The 23,586-nt window shown below is 32.2% G+C and overlaps 2 protein-coding genes across 3 annotated transcripts in view; both read right to left on the bottom strand.

The window, feature by feature from the left end:
* The window catches only part of LOC116777134 (Krueppel-like factor luna), a 42,830-nt gene extending 20,151 nt beyond the window's left edge, over nucleotides 1-22,679 (bottom strand). For both annotated transcript variants that reach the window (XM_032670514.2, XM_061526042.1), the window contains exon 1: nucleotides 22,505-22,679. In XM_032670514.2, coding sequence (XP_032526405.1) covers nucleotides 22,505-22,606 — 102 coding nt within the window. In that variant the 5' untranslated portion in view covers nucleotides 22,607-22,679. The remainder of the gene's footprint in view (nucleotides 1-22,504) is intronic.
* LOC116777133 (uncharacterized) lies at nucleotides 4,039-6,101 on the bottom strand. Its single transcript, XM_032670512.2, has 2 exons — nucleotides 5,990-6,101; nucleotides 4,039-5,784 (listed from the first exon to the last, which is right to left on the bottom strand). Exons 1-2 carry the CDS (start codon nucleotides 6,015-6,017, stop codon nucleotides 4,721-4,723), a joined length of 1,092 nt encoding a protein of 363 aa, XP_032526403.2. The 5' UTR covers nucleotides 6,018-6,101; the 3' UTR covers nucleotides 4,039-4,720.
* Nucleotides 22,680-23,586: the final 907 nt, after the last annotated feature.

Genomic DNA, 23,586 nt, shown 5'->3' with positions numbered 1-23,586 from the left:
AATGCAATTTTAACAATAGAGAATATAATTTTACAATTGCGTTTAGACTGTAGAGACTATACAATATACAAACTCTATTTAACACAACTAATAGTACGTGGAAACAGCGTTTCGCGTCTAACTTACATTGAATTTTTACGTGAACGAGAACTTCACTGACACATCCGTGATGCATTTCCCGTTTTGACGTACACGTCAAAGGAAATATCATTGATGTTTATACTTATATAAATCAAAGATTTGATATTATAGATAAAGACTAAGATAATATTAATATGAAATTAAATCGCAATTTTTCTGTCGTTGAAAATATATTTTAATTTTTTTTTATATATTTTTAATCTCCGATACCGAATCACGTGCAAGGAAAAACGAGTAGAGGTCGCACGTAGAGATACAATGGATAATTAATTCATTCTATATTTGAAATTATTCATCTCGAACAAAATTGCTGTAAATGAGATATTCTTTACACAAATTATGATTTTCTTTATAAATTATATGCAATGTGTTATACATTTCGGTACGAGGGCCATTGAAACGGAACGAGTATTACGCTAATAGACGCATAATAGGTTTCGTTCTACTCAGTAAATGTTATAATTGTTGCTTCTATTTCAAGCGTACTATTTATCTTGTATGAACGGAATGCGTTGGCGCTTCGATAGGAAATGAGATTGTTATTAAGTGGGGGGTCTATATGTCGGTTATAAGACAAATCTGATTCTGTGCCTGCCTGTGTGAATATGCACAAACCAAACCTTAACATAATCCGTGACAGTGTAGATGGGGACGAATTCAAGTAAACACAGATAAACTTAAATGAACTGTCGCGCAGTTAGACAAAAAAAAAAAGTACGCGAATAACAATAATGATTGTTAAATAAAGTTCACAAAGGCAGGTAAAACTTTTCTCATTTTCTAAAATTACTGGTAATAAAGCAATGCATTGTACATCGAAGCAGTATTTGCTAGGGAAAGTAGCGGTCGGTTTAATTAGCGCAGTTGTTTATGGAGCATTTGTGGTGTTTTTGGTGCGAATAATACAAAGGAACGTTTTTTATTACAGCAAGCACTCTGTGTTCATGTAATATATTTTTTTTTAATTTAAATTGAAACTTCTAAGACCTTGTCTGCATAGCATTCATCTCTTGTAGTTTTGTTACTTTTTTCATTAACATTTAAATATCATTAAAGTAGAAGAAACTAGATTAAAATTTAACACTTCTTAACAGATTATAGTCAGAACATTGATTATAACTATAGTGTAAAAGGCATACATAAAAAATTGCTTATAAAAAAATAGGAGCTTTAATAGCAACCCACAACTAATAACTATTTACGGCCCGTTCTATTTTAGTAAAACCAGATTTTGTTTCACTAAAATCAATTTGATTCATAACTTTTTTTTTAATTCTTGAACTAAATGTCAGAATAATATTCTTGATTTGATAACCTGCCAGTTAAGTTATATTTATTACATATAGGTAATATATAATTAAAACATAGTTGTTCAAGTTGAAGTCTAGATTTTCCATAACATTTTTCATTTTATATATAAAATAATATTTTCTTGTAATTTTTTATAAAAACCAAGTAATTATTTCTCAGAAAGCGTGTATACACATGAACCTCTAAGAATATCAGTTATTTAGACAGAACACTTGCTATTTGCTAACGATAAACGATAAGAAGATTAAATTGTGAACTTGAAAAATACAAGAAAAATATTTTAATAACAAATTTTTTAGAATATAACATTTTTATGATTCTCGTCAATATAGGTTAATTCCATTGTTTTTTTTGTTCATTTGAAGATGTGTCACTTTCACCTGTCACATTAACAAAGGGTCAATGTCAGTTTATTTTTTGAATACAGTGCGAGTATCCGATCGTATATTGCTTGTTCGTCATAAACTGAATCACAGACTAAAGGATGATAAAATAATCATAGGAACTCAGCTGAATTATACGATTCCTTTGATTTGTCACGTTCCAAGAGTTAATTTTTTTTGCTTTATAGTAAAAGCCTCAAATTGGTTCAAATCCGTACAATTCGTGACGTAGCATTTAACGGAACGCATTTTTCGATTCTCATTTCAGAAATTTTAGGTAAATCAACTCGCGTTGAATCGTGAACTTAAGTTTAAATTTACTCATGTTATAACTAATAGCGCAGATAGTTAACCTAATACGTTTAAAGTTTTTGAAGTTTATAAGACTTGATGCAACATACGTTATAAGGTAAATATGAATTTAGAAATACAAACTGGAAGATGCTCTGTTAGTTTAACAACAAACTAATTAGGTAGGATATAATTCACGTTAAAATTAACACTGTTTGACCTTTTCTCTTTACACAGACGAATATAAGAACAAATTTATGATAGGTTTCAGCTCGTCCAAGGGAAGAATACAAGCGTTTTTAATGAACCAAATAATATACGTACGAATCTGAATTATGTCAGTGAAACAAAATGACGCCTTAAATGATTCTTGCTTAGCAGTTATAAGCTTAAAAGACGCGGCCGTTACATGACGTAATGATATTGGGTTGGAATGCCGGAATACGAGTTCGCGGGGAACGGACAAATGACGCGAATATTAATAATACACGCTTACAAAATGAAAAAAAAAAAATTACTACAATTATATCAAACTGACTAACATACTTTAATATTAACAGGTGAGTTTAAAACATAGACGAGCCCATGGATACTCGTAAAAAGAATGGTTAGAAGTTTATTGCGAAAGAATATTTCTAACTTAAGTTTGATTCGACTTTATATTTCTGTGTATTTCAAAGTGAGACTACACATTAAACGCTGCCAGCCATGTGCCTGCTCAAAATCAACAAAGTATTACGATATTATTTAACATAATTTTCTATAAATATCACCTCGACGCACTTCGGTTTACTTTCTTAAGGCTATTATTATTATACATCTTGGGTGCAAAAATTAATAGCGTTCTGTAATGTTTTGAAAATCTTTTTTTTTTTTTTTTCATTCCAATTAGGTAATATCCGTGGGCACTCAATCCATGAATGTAATTTTTACCTTCATATTATAAAATTAAACGTTCACGATGTTTTCCGAGTCCTTACATATTTATTTTACTGACATTACGAATGTATTATCAACATTATGAATCCTTTTAACTCACGCATACAAACGAGTGTCTTGAATTTTGATTGCATATATAATAATGGCAGAGCAAAGTCAGGTTACAGTATAATAGTAGACAGTGGCAGTTTACGAATGCTCATCAATTTCGTAGACCTATTAGTGGATTGGATACTGGCCCTTCTGTACACAGCAAACAAGAACTATTATCGCTTGAAACTTTACCGAGAGTCTAGTCACGTAAATACACAATACCACTGATTGTGGATACTTGGATGGAATGTTTTGGCGTCACAGCGATTCGATTCAACCATTGTGTGAAGACAATGACTTAAGTGCTGGATAGCTCACTCCTTCATGAACATTGTGTTTGATGAATTTTCGACAATGACTCCAATTCCATTGTAATATCATCTTCGTCTTCATCCTAAGCTGACAGTGTTGCAAAACTTTTAGTTAAGTATTACAGACAAGATTTTTCGAAAGCCATGTAACGGTTACAGGAAGTTTTGCGTAACGAGTACTGTTAATTAATTAATTACATTTGATGCCATTAGGGTCACGCTATAGTAAATCCCTATGGTAATGACGGAGTCTCTATTGTTATTATTAGAATCTATTGTAATATTGGACTACTGGGATATTATTGTCAGAGATATGGTCGACATTGCTGCATACTATAAAATGTCACCCAGCCAAGGCGGTATTTTGTAATACTTATATGATGAGGTACTATTTTCACCAGAAAGCAGGTGAATTCATCTAAACTATCCTCGTATATGAACTTGTAACTATTAGCGAAGTATAAAGTGGTAGTTGAAAAATAGCAAACAGAATTTCTTTGCCCCGATTCTCGTTCATCTAATCGTCTTTTGTTTCAAAAAACTTAACCATTAAAGTGAAACTAACTTAATATGATAATATTGTATATTACGTTTAAGAATTTTTACAAAAAAAAAAAATTGCATTTTAACGAACGGAAACATTAAAGTTTTACCAACGATGTTATCAAGCGCTTATTTCATGACTTGTTTATTTATTCCCCTTGGTGAAATCTTAAAGGCAAAGCAGTTTCAAACTATAAACTTTTGAAAGCAAAGTCACATCTAATTAGTGAGTTTTCTCAATTAAGAACTTAATGTTTTGCGGACATGACATCAAAGCCGTCAAATTATTGAATTCGTTTACTCATTACTAATTAGTTATAAATTTAGTTCGCTCCTTGTGTTGTCACTGTATAGGTGAAGGTAAAATTTTATTCACGTTACACACAAAACATAAATGGTACCCAACTGAATGGAGGAGCGCAATCGTTGAACCAGTTGACATTTTAGAGGTGAAGTTTGAAATTGAAAATGGCCCGCTGTCAATGGGACATTGTTTACATGTAACAGCAGAATGGAACGACGATGTCATCTTTTTTATTATAATAGTATTTAATACATGAATAAAATACATACATACAGATGAAATCCTTTGGATGGTCTTTGTCCAATAGGACCAAGCGTTTTAAATAAAGTTTTAAAAATATAATAACCTGTATAATACACAGAAAGTTAAGACATGCATGTATCTTTTTATGTGTGTTGTAACGTCTATGAAATTTCAAATAATTTAGAAAAATAGTTATGCATCCGGATTCGGATCTCGATCGGCCAACTTTGGACGTTTTCCTGAAAATTATAACAAATGTCTTCCAGCACACTCATCAGGTTGACATCGTTCCCAACTGTCCACAGCCAAAAGTTTTTGGATATCTTGTCCAACACATCTCGAGAATCCTCCAATTTATAGTGAGAATTAATTAGATTCATTAATTTTTTCATCAATGTTACATGCGTCACTAATTCGTTCCGTACAATTTTTTCAACTTCCTGTTCTGTTAATGCTTCATCAATAATGTCTATCAAAAATCTCTGGTCAAAAGTGTTCGTTCCTACATAACTTTTAGCTTTCTGTACGACTTTATTGTTATTAATGTATTTACTTGACAGTATTGGTATCAGTCGCATGAACTCATCGAGTTTAGTGTCCTCCACGTTCAATAAATGTCGTAACCATTCCACTAAATATTCACTGATCTCCGTCTTTTCCACACATATATCGAATCTATAGCAAATGTTCACTTCTATTATATTTAAAATTATTTTCACTTGTTGTCTCAAAATGATGTGCTTTAATACCGGCTTGTACCACACTGTTTTTTCAAGACACTTACCATCGACTCCGTTCAACCTTTCCTGAATTATTGTTTGTAGTAAGAAATTGGAAAAATCTGTGAAGTCTAACAGAAATATGTCAGGGGAAGTGTATTTAATATTGCCGGACATTTTATCGAAGTTATTCTTTAAATTCAGATTATATTCAATATTACTTGCGAGGAACGCTTCATCTATGACACGAGTTTCTTCAATGCTTAGGTTATAATTGAATTTTATATTCTGCTTAACATCCTCTAATAGTTTTATGGAAATATTTAATAAAAATGGAACGAATGCTTCATGATCGAAACCTTTTCGCGTATAATTTGATTTCATCGAAACGTTTGTATTGGAGTGATCCATAAATAAATTTCTATCATTCGTTAAAACTACATTGTTCCCATGAATAATGTGTGATTCTGAATTTCTGTTCACTGTACAGCACATGCACGTGGCAACTGCAACATAGATATGCAAATACAGTCAGGACATTTCAGAAATTCCGCTTCAAATTGTAAGCAAGGAAAATGATATTAAGTCTGATTACATAGCTACAACAAGTTCATATCAAACGAGTCACATTAGTTACAATGCCTTAACAAGAGCTAGGATGCGTTGTTCAAAATGTAATTATGTTATGCAAAATTCTTTACAAATACTTACACAATTGTATCATAAAAAATGACAGCATTGCGGCTCTATTTCCGTCGCCGCTGTAGTCACTGGCATAGAAATAGTTGAATATTGATATGAAATATAAATTTATTTCATTTACTATAAATTTTACGACACTTTTATCGACGGCACAATAAAACGAAATTATTAAATTTCTTACTTTGTAGGTTTCATACACAATGAGACGCGATCTACAACACGTGTCATTAAAATAAAGAAAAAGTAACTATTAAGGAGTGAAGAAACAAATTAATATATGTGATATTTATTATTGCTTGTTCTCCACTAATTCTATTATTACGAACAGTAGATTTCATTTACTGATGAATTCTGTTCGCGTTGTTGTGACAGCCAGTTAGTCAATTGCTGGGAAGTCTTATTTTTCCCTTAAACGTCCTGATGAAAGTACAACACGCATACATTAACTATATATTATATCTGTTTCAACGTATAGAAGGTGCTGTTTAATAGGAGTGGCGGTATAAATATTTTGATCCGCACGTCCGAAGTCGCGGACGATGGACGGATGCGTTTTGCGATCGCACTCGGAAAGTTATTCCGCACGTTTCCTACGCGTACAATAATTACGATTTTTGAACTTGGCGTAACTAACAACTTCTCCTTTATAATTCCAATCAGTAAGAGTCGAACTCAATGCATTATTCGGTATATATTAAATAATCGTCTATTTTTCTTAAGAGTGATTTTTTTATTGGTGACACGTAATCGTAAAAATATTGTTAACAAAGTCGGCGTACCTCGTTATTGACGTAACGGGAAGGCGTCTAGGTCTCGCATAGCGATGAGTTGTGCTTCAATTGATCGTCTTTCCTCTTGAACTGTTGCATTCTAACACACAAATGCAGACCGCGCGCGGATCTAACCACATAAACTACGTTTCCAACCAGAACTTTTTTTTGTCTAACATTGAGGAATTAAGAAAATCGTCAATTGACATTCCGTCTTATAGTTTCTATGGAAAGATAAATGATTATGAAATAAAACCGTTTTCTATTCAATAATATAATGGTAAAATTAGAGCCGTATTGAGACAAAAGCCTGAAGATTGAGAACTAATTCCCTCACCAATTTGAGAATATATATATCTCAAGATCATATCCTTATCACTGTAATATTCTGGTCATAAATTTAGACTAATCGCATCCAATCTTTATTCTAACATCCGTAATTGGATTAAGTTAACATTTAACATTATAAGTTAATATTTTTGTTAGTATTAGTGTTCCTAGCTATTGATACTTATATTTAGAAATGCCTTATAATGTAATGAGGTCAATAGTTACGAAGCGCTGTTAGCTTCGAATGAAGCCGGTAGGCAATAAAAACGAGCAGAAAAATAAAATCATTTAAATGCATTTATTTATAAGATACCGAAAATAAAAAAAAATTACCTTTAGATATTTATTACCTGATAATAATATGATGACAAAAATTTTAACATTCATGATTCAGAGGATGAGTTCTGCATTCAGCTGTTGAAGTCGCGACCTTTGGAGTAATTGGGTTTAATATGATCAGGTGTTGGCTTTTAAACACACCATGAGGCCAGAGTGAGTCACCGCTATATGTACATGTATACATGTATCCGTGTTTAGGGAGAGCGCAATCAACTCCGCCGGGGTCATTGATTGTACCAGATGATGAACCACGAATAAAACCTTATTATCCGTATAAGTATGACTCTTGAGCAATTATAAGTTCACTAAGAGATTCGAACAATACCGAGCTTGGAACACGAAGTATAGGATATTAAATTAATGTTCTTTAAAAGTTATACGACACGTTTAATATTATTAATTTATTTTCTGATTAGTTATAGGAGTTTATAATTTATAAAGTCCTATATTTACGATATAAAGTTGCGTCACATCTCGCGCGGTAAATAATATTCATACGTTTTAATATTGTTAATCTAATTTTTTTTAACACGATGAGAATAAATTCGGAACATCTGTAGTTCGGTTCGAGAGAACAGTTATAAATCGTCTATAAATTTTGTAGTAGGTATGTTAAAAATAAAGTATTTTTATACTTGACTCTATATACACGTATCGGTGACCGATATTCGGACCTAAAAGGTCGCCGGCTTGACTTAAAGTAGACCTCAAATTTCATACCCAAGTAAATTGTTGTCTCGAAAAGACATCTGAATGAGGAAATTCGACAACCAAGATTGTTTCTATAGAAACGGTTTCCTTCGAGACCATTTATTTTCTGGCTTAAAAATTAATTTTCATAAGACTAAAGTTCTATAGATTCCAATGGGTGTAATATATAAAACATGCAAAGTTAATTGTATTGTTTTCGTGATAACTTATCAGTTTAAAGTGTAAGAGTTTATAAGTATCCCTTTTACGGTACAATTTCTTCGAACTTCTATGATAATGCGAGTCGACGAAAATATAGAGTACATTGACATAATATATTAATCAATATCATAGTTTAATAATATGGTTGTGTCAGAAGGAATCTCGCTTTTCTCACGTCTTTCGTTTTTACGTAAACGTGGAGTGTGAACGGGCGACTCTGGAATCTATGCGTTTGTAATAAGATCAAATTTCGTACAAATGATACTATCTATTCATTCGCAATCACTTTCTATACACAGCCTGTACAAGTTAAAGCTGGGGTGAGTTCGGGAAAGGGGTCAAGGATCGATTTTTTGGGTTTATACACTGGACTTATTTACTTCGACACCACACGCATGTTAAAAACTTTTATTTATGTATATATTACAAATTCTTCCTATTGTTCACATATTTACAATTGATTCGCTTATCTCTTATCAAATGATACAATACGATAAGTTGTTTGTATATAAAAAAAATGTCATTGATACATATAAAAAAAAAATACAGTACCTACATGTTATTTTACTAATCTATTATACTGGAATTTATATGAGAGGACGGTTTTTTAAAGGTCATTCTTGTAGCACACTGAATAACGGAGCGCATTTCGTAGTTCGTTCTTTGTGATGTTAAGTATAAATGTTGAGCAGTACAGAAAATTTAACTGGTACATACTCTGTCCTGCCGTTCAAGATAAAGGGAACTACATAATTCACAAGTTTTAAGCGTTTGAACTACATTAGCAGGTATTACTCAAAGCCGAGAGCTCCACAATGGCATTGTATTACAAATACGCGAGATTGTTGCGTCAATGACGTCAGTCTCAATTTAATTTAGAATGTTCATATTATAATATGAATCCAAATAATTGCCGCAACGAATTGTCAGCTAGTTGTATTGAAAGGTTAAACTGTTTGAATATTTTGTTGTGTATGTGATTGTAAGGACATAGTTAGTATTACGATGCAGTGTGGTATGTGTGCCGCGGGACGAGAGGTATACGCTTATCAGTGTAGCTCAATCTTGCGTCGACAACCGCAACGGTTACCTACATGATTTAATTGTGTGCACCAGTTTCGCACTAACGCAGACGATAGAAATATCCTGAGACGGTTCCGACGATATCACAGCTAACACAAATATTATTCACATCAGAATATATTTTTTTAATCGCGCGATGTATAATCCAGAAATGTGGCATTCTGGAATATAGATTATTACTTTGTTTACTTAGTCCTAAAGTGATTACGAGGCAATGTAGGTGAAACATTGAATATCTCTTTGTTATGCTATTAAAATTATTTAAGACGACATATTAACAGACATCTCAGACAAGTTGCATTTAAATATCTTTATTTAAAATAGTAAACTATCAATTTATTACATATCAATTATACTTTTTTGACCAGAAAAAAACTAAACATATTTTCACTTAATCTAGCTTGATTATGTGGAGATTAAAATGGTTTCAAATATTCGTGTGCCGTCAAGAGACTGACAAGTTAGTCGCGTTTCGCTCGTGTCAGCGCTGGACCGCGAGAGACGAGTTATAATACGATGACCGCGTTTTATATTTATTAATTTATGAATGAATGAACGAGTGACTGAACGAACTTGTTCATTAAAATAAGACTTTAGAGTCAGTATAATTATTAGATTATCACATATTCGGCGATTATATTAACATTACTATTTACCTACATGAAATATCTTAAGGTATTTCGGTCATGTTATTCAACAGTCGCGTTTTGAGGGTACGCATGTTTCGTTCTGTACCTTGGTAGACCTTAAAACACTCATTTTAATGTCCTAAATTCTGAACAAACGTTGTTTCTTAAAAAAAAAAAACGTTACATTTTTAAATTACTTAGAGTCAAAAATTTGCATGTTTATATATATGGGTAGAGTTGAGGTATTTTGAATATAAACATTTTTTTTATACCTCTCACAGTTATTTGTAAATAGATAATTGTATAATATAATAACAATGCGATAATGTAATTAAAATCGCAAATACGTTAAAATTATTATCGTGAATTTTTTTCATAAATTTGATGTTATTTACTAGTCTAATTTGTAAATAAATTTTCATATTTATAGAAACAAAATTTGCGTGTATATACGATATATGTTTTATATCAACAATTGAGGTCCATACTGAAGATAAACGTAAGATATTAAATAAAAAAAAAATAAGCCACTTAAATGTATCTAAGTACCATTACTTACTGGTAGCAGTTTAACGTTAATTAAAACAGCTGATTCCAATGAAGCTTTTTATTAAATGGCTCGCATTAAAACTATAAGTGAACCACTAAGTAAGCAGAGAAATTCTACGGGAAGGATTTTTTAGTTCGCTGGAACTTCGCCTCGATGAGCCAGTCGACCTGAAATGATTCCAATCCTATGAAGTTGCGGAACACTTTAATTAGTTTTAAAGTCTAAGACCACCAAAAAAATTTAATCCCACAACTTTGTCAGCCTTAAAGCGATAAAATGCTAAACATAAACTAAGATGCCACTGGTATGTTAAATATCTTAAAACTATTTAATATACGACACTATACAGAGCCGTATTCATGATGAAGCTAACATACAACCCAATCTGCTAGCGGATAAGGGGAATGTGAAATGTAGGTCGGCGAAAATTTCGCTGGTTCAATAATTTTAACAGTTTTAATTAAAAAAATTTAATATATACGACGGAACGATACGTTCTGTACACCAGTTTATAAGATTCGCTGTAGTGAAAATAAGATATTTATTAATATAAAGACAAAAATACGTTATTAAATTCACAATAAAATACTCAGCTGACTTTTCGTTTGATGTGTTTTCGCTTGTTCCGTCCCATCTGTGTTTCATACGGCGTTCCGTCAAACATTTGTCCTTGCAGCGACAATAATTGATGAGATATTTTAAACAGAATTCAATTAATTTTCCGATGATATTTATCCGACTTATTTCATATATACAATTCGCTGTTCATTAACAACAATATATTTGTATCGTTAAAATTTATTACAGATTTTATTGCGGTTTTTTATTTTCATTTTTAATTGATTATATTTGACTTTTTTATTGGATTGTAAATGATATATGAATGACCATGGAAACATTACTAAAGGGACGATAGAATGTATTTTTCAAAGAATTTCAGACATTGAATCATAAATCGACAAGCGAGAGATGGTTTGCCTACTCCTACCTCTGTCTCCTTCACTTCCATTGTATGGAGAGACTTAAATACATCGTACTACACGCAAGTCAACTCACGTTCTTATTAAAATTATACGACTTATTTATATCATATAATAATAGAACAAAGATCGATATCCGAGTTCGCTGGTATGTCATTTACACCAATAAAATTATAACATTAAGTAAAATATAGGTACAATTAAAACGCGTGCAGACATAATCAATTCTAGGTGAATAAATTCTAGGCGCAATAAACGTAGGATTACTACTAACAATAAGATTGTGGATTTTAAATTTTCGAATAAAACGTGAAGTGATGTTTCATTATATGGAAAACATTGTTGTTGCTTTAAATAAACACATGACAAGTTAACAATGGGACAAAACATTCGATATATAAATACATACGAAGCTTGCATTACATGTTCACGTTTTAAATCATACCAGAAAACGAAACCAAATTAATTAAATATGTCGTATGTTCCATAAATACAATTTCGTTAGTAATTTTATAATTATCCGTGTATTAGCCGAGCCGGCGAGCTATGTTGACTTCGTATGGGAAGTAAAACATGACTCATAAAATACATGATTCAATGCAACGATAATAATAGTCATGGACGTTTAATTGTTTAAAACAAAATAAACAGTCGAGCGATTCTCGACCTTATAGCCGTATGATATCATAATGAGGTTGTCAAAGTTGTCATAATAGAAAAATCGACAAAAAACACAAATGACATTTATCAATCAAGTTGTACATTAACATCGGATTTAAAAATTTCACGTATCTACATCAAAGATTTTTTATGTGAGAACATGAACTGTTATAAACAAATTTACCTCTAAGGGCGTCCATTGCTTTAGGAAGGATCTCAAACTCGATTCACACAATGTAATACGCTATGCAAGATAAATGAAATTCACGTCAAAACGTCACTAGGGTTGGGTGCTTTTTTATCGATAAGAACGTAAAACCGTCGAGCTGCCTGATTTGTCTGGTTGATCTGCCTGGTTTGTCATAAAATGCCACGACGGCTCGTGTCAATCCGAGGCGACGGAAACTGTCTCTTCAGATCGGTTTCATACTCGCTTTACGGGACACAGGAAAGGCACAGAGAGATAAGAATACGGGTTGTTGAACGGGTCGTCAATAATTGGCAACGGTATAAAGATTTCATAATAGGCGACCGATCATACGGCCTCAGTATACGCGATCCGTCCGATTATCGTAGTCTGATGTCTCGTGATGGTGAGTACGCTGGCCACGTGGAGTTGCACTGCGTCAGTGAGTTGCATCCAGATTTCACGTTTTCAGTACACAGAGACGGCTGCTCCAAGACCATAGAATATGGCAACGGCAGGACGGTCAAACATCTCCTATTCTCAGGATATCTGGATGCCGGACACTACTCCGTCATCGAATATTATTAAACGAATTTTTTGTTATGTTTGTAATAAAATAATGTTGAAAATTTCTTGCGATGTTATAATGTTAAATCAATCGTAATTACGATATGTGAATTGCCACTCAAAAGATATAAAATACGTTGAGAACAATACAAATGATTTCCAATACGGGCTCATTCAGTGTAATGGACGTGGATAATAGTTAATATGTGAGGTCAAACATGCCCGTAACAAGATTAATAATAATTGATGCAGTGATATACATAGGTCCTCGGACAAAGGGCTTTCGACGCGCATTCATTATATCCAAATATATGAAATTAGTGCGGTTTTAGTCGAAAACAGACAATGGTTTCGGTCGCGTGATGTTTGTAGGAAATAAAACATTATTTATTAAACTTGACGTCGTATTAATCGATATTTGAAACCGGCCGTGCCCTTCACTAAGCATGGCTTTAAAAAGTTATGGTCGCTTTCAATTTAAGGAGATTTTTTTCATTATTAACTAAAACCTTATTTCGACTGTGTTATTATTATTATTATCTCAACACAATGAAATTATTCAATATAAATAAATTCATATACCTATAAATTGTGTATTTCGTACGATTGTTTGTTGTCTAATTAAATTCGTAATATCGGCTTTTATGTGATAGTATAGTATTGTTTTCCTCATACGTGAATCATTACAGAGGTTTCCTGTAAACGATAAAACGACATTTTATTAAAAACAACTCTAGCCGCGTCCGCAGAAGATAATCCAAAGATTTATTCACATTTAAGTGTTTTCAATTTAAAGCAACGAATCCTGCATCATTATTACACGCTGCTATTTGAATATAATAATAAAATGAGACGTGTGAGTCAATAATAAATACATATGAATCACTCCTGGAGAACGTGTGGTCGTTAGCGAATACGTACATTCAGCCTTCGCTTTAATTCGCATCAGTTTAATCAAGCTTTCCTATGAGGTGACGTAAGTATGTTAGCAAGTTATAAAATTTAATAACATATCCACTCTATCCTTAATGTATGGCATGCGAGTAACATAGTTTGTGCGGCTTAAAGCCGGTTCCGTTTAATGTAAATCTAAAATGCGTGTAATCTAAGTGAAAAATTCAAGATAAGTTTTAATAAATCCTTCTTTATTAATAACTTTTTTCATATCTCAGTGACCTGTTACACGTTATCTGTTATTCTAGTTCTACAACTTTAAACTACGCACGGTTACTATAATTAGTTCGTAACTTATTTACGACAAAGTTGCTCCACTATCAAGTGTTGGAGTTGGGTGTGCTGTGTGGCAAACGGTGACTATATTTTTGTAATCCAAGTATTCAATATTAGATTTATTTGTATATTACATACCGACGGAGATAGATCACGGTTAAAACAGACTAAGTGATTCCAAAAGTGCGCGCAGTCGGAGAAATAAAAAGCTGGAGGTGATCCAAGAAATACAATGTCAGATAAGAGATTTTTTTTTTTTTAACCAGCACATGAACATTTGTAAGTGGGTGAAATTAATTGGGTATTTCAGTGATAATAATGTCCTACGAAAAGTTGTTGAGAATTTTTTTTTTTTCGTCTTAATAGCAAAGGTAGGAAAAGCGTATCTTCTGATATAAAAAGTATTTTCATATAAGAAATACGATGAGGTATGACATAATTTACACAATATTCGTCTGAAATAATTTTGTTGCAACCAACGCGTTTTAAACTTAAGTTTTTGACGGTATGAGAGTAGTGAATGGTTAGAGTAAATCTATTGGGACATAAACTAGGGATATTAAAATAATATAAGAGACGATGAAAATAATCCTTAAAACATAAACTGAATGTCAAGAGGTGCTGCATTGTCTCAAGGGACGTCGTAGGACAAATCCAGAAAGCATATTGTATCAAACATTAAAGTTACAACAGTTTAAGAGAAAATCCGACTTGTCTGAATTATATACTATTTCGGGCGCCGCTTTAGATTGTATTGACCTATCGCAATGGGCATGCAACATCGACACAAAACCATCTCGTGGTAGCGAGATTGTCTGGTAAGCTGTCTGCCGGCTAAAGAGCTTAGACTGATATTTACTTTGATATTGTGAATGGGTTTAGTTGTATACTCTAATACTATAAGTTTTAGACTTAGAACTTAGAGCAAGACACGTTCTTGATTATATATTTTCATTCATTTAAAACATTTATAATAAAATAGCTATTACATTCAAAATCACGGAAACCAGCAAATAGAGAGATTAATAACTGTTTTATTGCTCGTTATTTAATAGGTTCACTCGAAAATCATTTGATCCAATCGTAATATATTCGCATGTAAATTTTATGTTAGCAAATAAATTCATATTTAGCATTACAATTTCATTTTGTTAATTAATTAATTCTATATAGAATTTTCGGTTTCCGTGAAACATATAAATTCACGTTGCGTTAAGTCAGCTACGATTTTTAAATCATTATTTTTTTTTTATTGTGAGAAACAAAACTACTCTCCACAACTCGGTTTCTGAGAAAATAGACGAGAAATAATGAACAACGGTTTTCGCTATGCGACATCCCTCAACAGAATAGCTTAGCTACATTTATCTTTCCCCACTATATTATGACTAAGAAAATACACTGTTTATTTCGTTTCTGAAGCGAGAGTTTGAAATCAAAGTTTGCAGTGACTTATAAAAAATTTTATACCATTCAAATATATAATTGACAGCATTGAAATGACTGCAGTTTAAATTAAATAACAACTTTCCATATTAAATGAAACTATTGAGTACCTCTTGAAAAATTAAAAAAAAATTATCTTCTCGACGATATACAAATTCTATACAAAAATAAATAAATATAACAATCATTATATATAATTACGATAATTATTTTATATTTACGTCATGTTGATAACTCGCTGATAAAATATATGAGATAAAAGATAAAATCGTGCGCGGATATTGTCACCGTTCGTTTTGATATAGACTGTAGAAAATAATTTTTCATTTCAACATTGTTGGATTCCTTCAGTATTAAATCGCGTCTAGCTTCTCACATCTGATTCTGGGAAACGTTTGAGCTGCAGAGACACAAGCCACAGACGAATCAAGTTAATTGAGGAGCGGTCCACCACACGAGTCTGACGGAATTCATCCCTTATATCTATATAAATAAAGGCGTGATATGTTTTCATGACGGCGAACAGTGAAAATGAGTTTTATTAATAAAGATGAATGAATATTTCAAGTCACTTATTACAAGATTAAGTAATTAACTGCCAGGTATATATTTTATAATATTTTTTATTTCGATTGTACAAATGATGTTTATTGTTTGATAACAATTATTATAGTTTATTGTTTATTTAGTGTTTTCAATTGTAAATTTAGTATTATTAATGTCTAACAACCAGATTGTTTTGCTGGCTGATCTTAAAATATTGGTTTAAATCTAATTAATTGCTGTAAGTTTCTGAACTATAAATTAATATTTTTTCTTTTTTATACAAATTAGATTTGGCTGAGACTTGGTGTGCGATACATATTTCTATACTATATTTAAATGACTAAAAATAACTTTAATGTAAATAAAAGGAGTAACTTACATCAGTTATCTACACATTACTACATTGCCGTTTCGGAGATTAGGCTGAACAAACGAACGGATACACATCATGAAAAATACATACTTTTCATACGTACGACATATCTATGCATTTGGTTAAAACAAAATATTATACTATCAAAAAGTCACACACAAAACTTTATTTATCCGTAAATTTAGTATATCCAAAAGAAATTACAAATTTCAAAAGCTGCAGTCCATTTGGTAACATAATGGCTGAACGTTCAGTTTTTAGAAATAAAAGTTTTATCGTTGATTAAACGGGTTATCCTCTAACAGCGTGGATAAATACATTAATTTCGCGTCGCAAAAACGCTAATAACCAAGTGCACTGATTCAGTGTTACAAGGTGTAGCTGTCTGTGTGTATACATAAATATTAGTGCCATCTAATACATTCCGAGACCCCTTGAAACTCCAAACCGGTCGCTAATTGCACCAAACGAACGTTAATCGCTGTAAATGGCTTACGGGTTATCTTGTAGGAATGTCCGTTAGTCAGACACTTACGATTGTTAGAAATGATTGGACTGTTTGTTCTCTATGTTTATTATTTTTAAATGTATCAAATAAAACCAAGTCAGCCGCGTACTCTTGTCTTTTATGATTAAATTGGATTAGGCTTTTTTAACATGAAAATAATCTACTACAGAAAATGAATACCACGACATCTTTTTTCGTATGCAAAATCTACGTGCTTCAAACAACTAGCACTTTAAACGGCCATTTGATGAAGTTAACAGTGTGTTGTTTATTTTTAAACTCACGGACGATGTACATTCATGGCTAGCCTGGCTTAACCACGGAAGCTATAATAAAAAAACTTAAAAGTATTATTCAATAGCCAATAATCCGGCTAGGTTTTGCTAAAAATACAATGATCAGATATTCGGCTATCCAAACTTTTATAAATAGAATAGATATAAAAAAAAACTATTTTCGCTTCATCAGATACAAAACTACGAACGTTGTAGAATTATTTTAATGTCATAACGATAAGTCTATTAAATCAACTAATATATAGCCGTGCTATGAATTCTATTTGAATTACCAACGAGTTACAACTAGGCCATTGTAATGATACTTATCTATTGATATAACCATTGGTTGTATAAAATACTATATTCATTGAAGTATAGTTAGTTAGTCGAAGCCGCAAGATAAACGCCGATGTAAAATATGATATCTTACGACCAACCTGAGTACGTGGCTCGCGAAGTATCGCAATGCTGTTGATGTATCGTATATATATATATATATATATTAAAATATTATAAAACTGGAGTTGTTTCAGGGAATATTGAAAGTACTTCTACTTGGATAATGATGACTTATGATCTGAAGCAATATCTCTAATTACCAACAGGTGTTGTTGTAATGTGAGCCAAGCATTAAAGAGTTCTTATTTAAATCTCTATAATTGTCTCGTTACATCAAGTATTATGAAAATGTCTGTCAGTAAGATCGGATGTCGGTAATACAATTATTGTAATAAATAACTGGTAGTCGCGAATATCTTTATTGGATTCACGCTAAATCGGGTTGTGGTAATGCCTAGTAAATCCATGAGTGTGAACCGTCATGGAATTATGGTTTACACATACATTACCTTCACAGGATCCCCGTTTTGTTTTGCTAACGTATCGATTTAGGAAACTCGTAATTACGAGACCTCACGGGAGCACCCTCTATCTGGCACTGCAATCACTGGCTTGTGGTAAGGAGGGTAAATGACACACTGTGGGTTTTTTTTTTACTACTTCGTAATTAAGAATCAACCCTTAAATAAAGGGTGAAGTCTATAATACAATATTTTTATAAGATATCCCTAAAAGTCTTGAATTTATTTATTTAAAGTGTCTGATATAGCATGTAAAATTAGTTCCTTGCTCAGATTAGATTTGATTTCAAAAAAAAAAATTAAAGCGGTATTTGTTTGTATTTACGTGACTTTTTATATTTATAGGGTTTATAAAAGAGGTAATATATCTTAACAATAGGTGCATACCGTAGATTAATGAGTGATTATAATACTGATCAATCTCGACGTGAACTAACTTTAATGGGAGCTGATTGCATAAACCTTGAACTTAAAACTTGTTGATTGCAACTAGATTAATATTTTCATCAAAAGTAATAAATTTATTAGAAACTGTGTGATAGCGATCAATTCATAGGCATTATATTTTTAAGTCGGTCAGTTTAAGCCTTTTTTCGACTGTCCGAAGTCCGACAATAAACTATTAATTTCAAAGTATACGGATACTATTATTATACATGTCATAGTGGCTCTGTCCCATGTTACGTTAATAAGGCTAACCCGAACTTAATGGAATTTGATAGAAAAATGTTGGAACTTGGCAGGAAAAGGAGACGATCTTTGTAACGTGATAACAATCTATAGTCTTGTACAGTACAAATATTATTTAATTTAAATTATCATGAAACCATTGAAACGTACATAAATCTCCTTTTTTTTTTTTTTTTTTTGGAAAAAGGTTACGTCATACTGAAAAAAAAAACTTTATTTTCTTTCCATACACTAGATTATTTTTTTCAACATGCACTTATAATATTATAGTTTAATATATTTAAGAAGCATGTACTTAAGACTGATTGAAATATCTCAAATTAAGTCGACCGTAGCATACCATAGGTCAGACTGATTGTTTTAAATTGGGAATTAATTTCCTATTAGATTCTTTTCTTCAATATTATTTATAACCGCATAGTTTTTAAGTAAAATATTGTTTTCATTAACTAGTATATGACAGAAATTTTATTATGAACAGTGTTCATTAAGAATTTTGGACCAAAATAAAACAGTCACAACTCCGCTTGCTTTATAACGAAACAAGTTTTTATTTTGTCATTTGAAAAACATTGTATACGTACATATGGAACGAGTATTAAATTAAAGGTACGATATATTAATATATTCTATACAATGTATGAAATTGTAATATATATATAAAAAAAAATATGTAATGAGAGGTCATAGGTTCGTTTGAGGGTCAATATGTGTAGCGTATATTTTCAGAAAGATTGGGCTATAACGGGGCTCTCTGAACAACTACTCTGCCTCCCTGTTGTTTCCGAAGCTTGTGCGATTTTTCAAAAATTATAATGACTGCAATATTTAAAATATTATTAACGTAATACCAATCCGTCTCAACGGCAAGACGAACAGTGTGATAATTCCACTGATAGAAAAATAGAACGTTTTTGTCTCATTTAAAGCTATATTTGTTCTAAGATATCATTTTATAAGAGCTACCAGGCAAATGGTACACAGAACATTTTGTATGACGTATTTAAAAATTGGTTTTCGCTTTCACAGTTTAAACAAAACGTTCTAACAAATGAGATTAAATACTTCCGCGAGTGTCCGTTTAAATGAAAATAATGTTTTCGGATTACAACGCGCATTTTATTATTTTAAAAACTACATAGTGCCGACGTTTCGGTTGCTTTGCAGCCACCGTTGTCCGCTCGGAGCAATTTTCCGAATTATTCTATTGCGTAATTTTATTGATGTATCAATACATATACACTAATTAATATCTTAATTCGTAGGAGAACTCCAAGCCTTTGGACTATCTGCCGCAATTTAATTGAAATTGAGAAGTCAGCAGCGTCCCAAAGGACGAGTCTACCCAATTAAAATATAATTGATATGTTTCATAAACTATTTGTATGAATATAAAATTATTATATTGTCTGTAAGTAAATTTATTTCCCAATAGATGTTTTGAAGTCCAAACATCGGAATAAATACACAACGAAGCGAATTAAGTATAACTAACATTCAAATCGTTTGTCATAATATTTTGCTAAGACTAAGTAAGACATTAAGAATTTGTATGTTGTTGTTGGTTACTCGATATTTTTACGTTTTATTAGTAAGTAAGTACATTCCGAACGGAACTAAAGTGAACAATTAGGTGATTGTTATCTATCCCGTACACACACACACGGCATATGACTTCAGGGACTGATGTGTAAAATTGAACTATTTGTCCAGATAGCCGACGTTGTCCGATATTAATCGGCTTATACAATATCCCAATAACCAAATGTAGGAAGGTAAATCCGACAGCAAGCCCGTATACAGCATCGAATACGATAAAATCAAATTACTATTCAATCAAATCAGGCGTTTACGTATTAATCTCGAACGATTCATGCATTCTCAAAGTAAAATAGTTTCTATACGATTCTAACGTGAATCGAAAACTTAGAAACTATTTGTGTGGAGTTTGATGATGTAAGCTCGTACTTATGGTACAGAGCAAGCGGTGAATTCGAGTGTTTTTGAGACATTATTTGGAATGTACACGCCGTGGTACAAAGCGAAACAATTTCATTAACTATCTATGCTCAAAAATATTGCTGTATAAAAACGTTTTTTATTTCAGTTTAATACAAGAGATTTAAACATGAAAAATATCTATACTTTCCGTTGACAAATTCAGAGACGGCTCGCGTAATGCGTTGTATTTTATATTATTTTGAAATCAATATGCAGAATATTAATTGAAACTGGCCATCTAGTTATGGTAAAAAAAAATATTATAGATATAATATATAACAATAATTCGTAATAATAAAAGTGAATAAGACTGTATTATCTCGTGAAATTTATTTCAGTTTCTTTGCATCTTATTTATATAAATATAGATACTCAGAAGTTATTGGTGTAACTTTGATAAATTTTAACACGTGACTATAATTACCAGCAACAAATTATTTCTGAATAATAAAAAATATATATATGTGATTATCAAACTTCGTGATTTTATCAATTTTTCTTGTGTTCCTAAACACAATATTATTTAATTTTGCATTTATAAGACAAAAGTAGATACGATAAAAAAAAACAAACGAAGACGTCATAAAAGAATTCACAGGCTTTTCACGTTAACCGCCGCACAGGAATTGAATCTAAATTCATATCTTACCGGTCAAAGTGCAAAATTCCTAAAAAAATATCTACCGACAATCCGTAGGTAAACAAAATTTTATCAGAAAAATCACGCATACCATTACGTAAACATTAACACCTTTAGAAATAGATTGTTATTCATTGTACGTGTAACAGTTATGAATCATGTGGAACCTACTATACTATAAATGTTGTATATTGACCGGTCAGACGTATAATAAACAATAACACATCGTCCATTTGTCATTGGTGGTACTTAAAACATTACAGTCTTATCAATGAAACATTTGTGGAATCCCACACTGGAGAACTAAAAAAACGTCTACCCACTTATATTAATAAAAAAAAATATTATACGTTTTGGACGAAAGGGAACACGATTCATGATCCACTAAGTGATCCTATTAGATTATATGCCAACTAAATGTACATCGACGTCAATTCATGAACTTGCAAGATGCAACATCCTTATTAAATAAAATACGTAACTTTTAAATATTCGAACAGTTAAGGGGAAGTTATGAGAAAGTTTTACAAACTTTCCAATGAGGTGACCTATTAGAAATGTTGACGTAATATATAATATTGGTGTTTAAATGTGTGTTAGCACATTAAATCGTAAAACCCGAACCTCTTAAAACATTGCTAGGATATTTTTAGTTATGGCGTAAGCACGAGAACTAGTGAACAGCGCGTTCATATACAACGCATAGCAACAACCTTCATCGCAATTGGTTTATAAATTAAAAAGTTAACATTTCCAAATCTAACATTAGAACATTACGAAAGGAACTTCTTTGGTTGAAGATCCGTTGAAAATCGACCGCGGGATCCCACGCAAGCGCGACGCCACCCTACTTCGAAGACTCCGAAACTGTTAAACAATAATGCGCCAGCTCGCTTGCTTGCATAGCTTGTCATTTTTGGTAAATCCTCGCTCAGCATCACTTACCTGTTGCCAATAATCTTCCAAAGAAAGCTTCCATTCGAAATAACCGGTGTCGGTGACGTCCTGCAACTCGCGGAATAGGTTACCGCTCGGAAGAACATCCATCGTGCTTACATGTGATGCCGATCGAGTTATTTTAATAGCACAGCACACGTATACCCTCCACGACAGAACGCGCACGACTGATTTGTCCGCGTCCCGCTATGAGTACCCCACCAGCCCCCTCCCCGCTAGTATCCTCCAGTGTAGACTAATGACGAACAGAGCACAAAGTATTGTAAGTAAGTACTTTTTACCTTTAAAGATCCTCAAGATCCATGAAAAAGATATGCGACAAAAAAGCAGTGTCAAGGTTCTATCACCCTGTATTTAATATAAAACATAAATAAAAATAAATATATCAAGTCTGACAACCTAGTTACTAAATTACATATTACAATGTTGTAATGTCCGTAAAAATATATATAAATGTACTGTTAAATGATAACACACGAGAAAACATTAAACATAATCTTGTGTACAGATATATGTATATTTTTATAACGGAACAATATCTGACTATGAACGTAAAAGGGCAAGTGGTGTCTGTAAGCTATTAGCCTATAGCTACAAATCCCGCGCAATGGCATGCACACCATCATTTCAACCGTTACGCGCGTGCGCACCAACCCATGATAGCTTCATTCATACTCGTTTCCATCACGCCACTATAAACACTACTAGAATCAGTAGAATGGAAACATGGTCAAAATACAACTCACTATACCACTGACACAAACACTATATTATTTTTACGATATCAAATTAATAAAACACAGGAAAACGAACGTACGTAAACGAACGAACGTAATTTGTATTGTTTGAATGGAACGTTACTTGGATATGCGAGCAAATAGCTTCGGAGTTTTGATATAATAAGAATTGTTTTGCCAACAAGTTTTGAACTAATTGAACAGAAGATGAACTGTCCGCGTCTCGTTACTGTCAGTTTAAACATATTAAATAATACCTACCAACAAAGTACGTTTCAGAACAACTTTTCAATTGATTGTACTAATTTGCGAAAACCTGATAATAATTCCGAT

The sequence above is a fragment of the Danaus plexippus genome, chromosome Z, assembly GCF_018135715.1.
Source record: "Danaus plexippus chromosome Z, MEX_DaPlex, whole genome shotgun sequence".
In the NCBI taxonomy this organism is placed as follows: Eukaryota; Metazoa; Arthropoda; class Insecta; order Lepidoptera; family Nymphalidae; genus Danaus; species Danaus plexippus.
The sequence above is the reverse complement of the archived record's forward strand: the minus strand, read 5'-3'. Positions and strand labels throughout refer to the sequence as shown.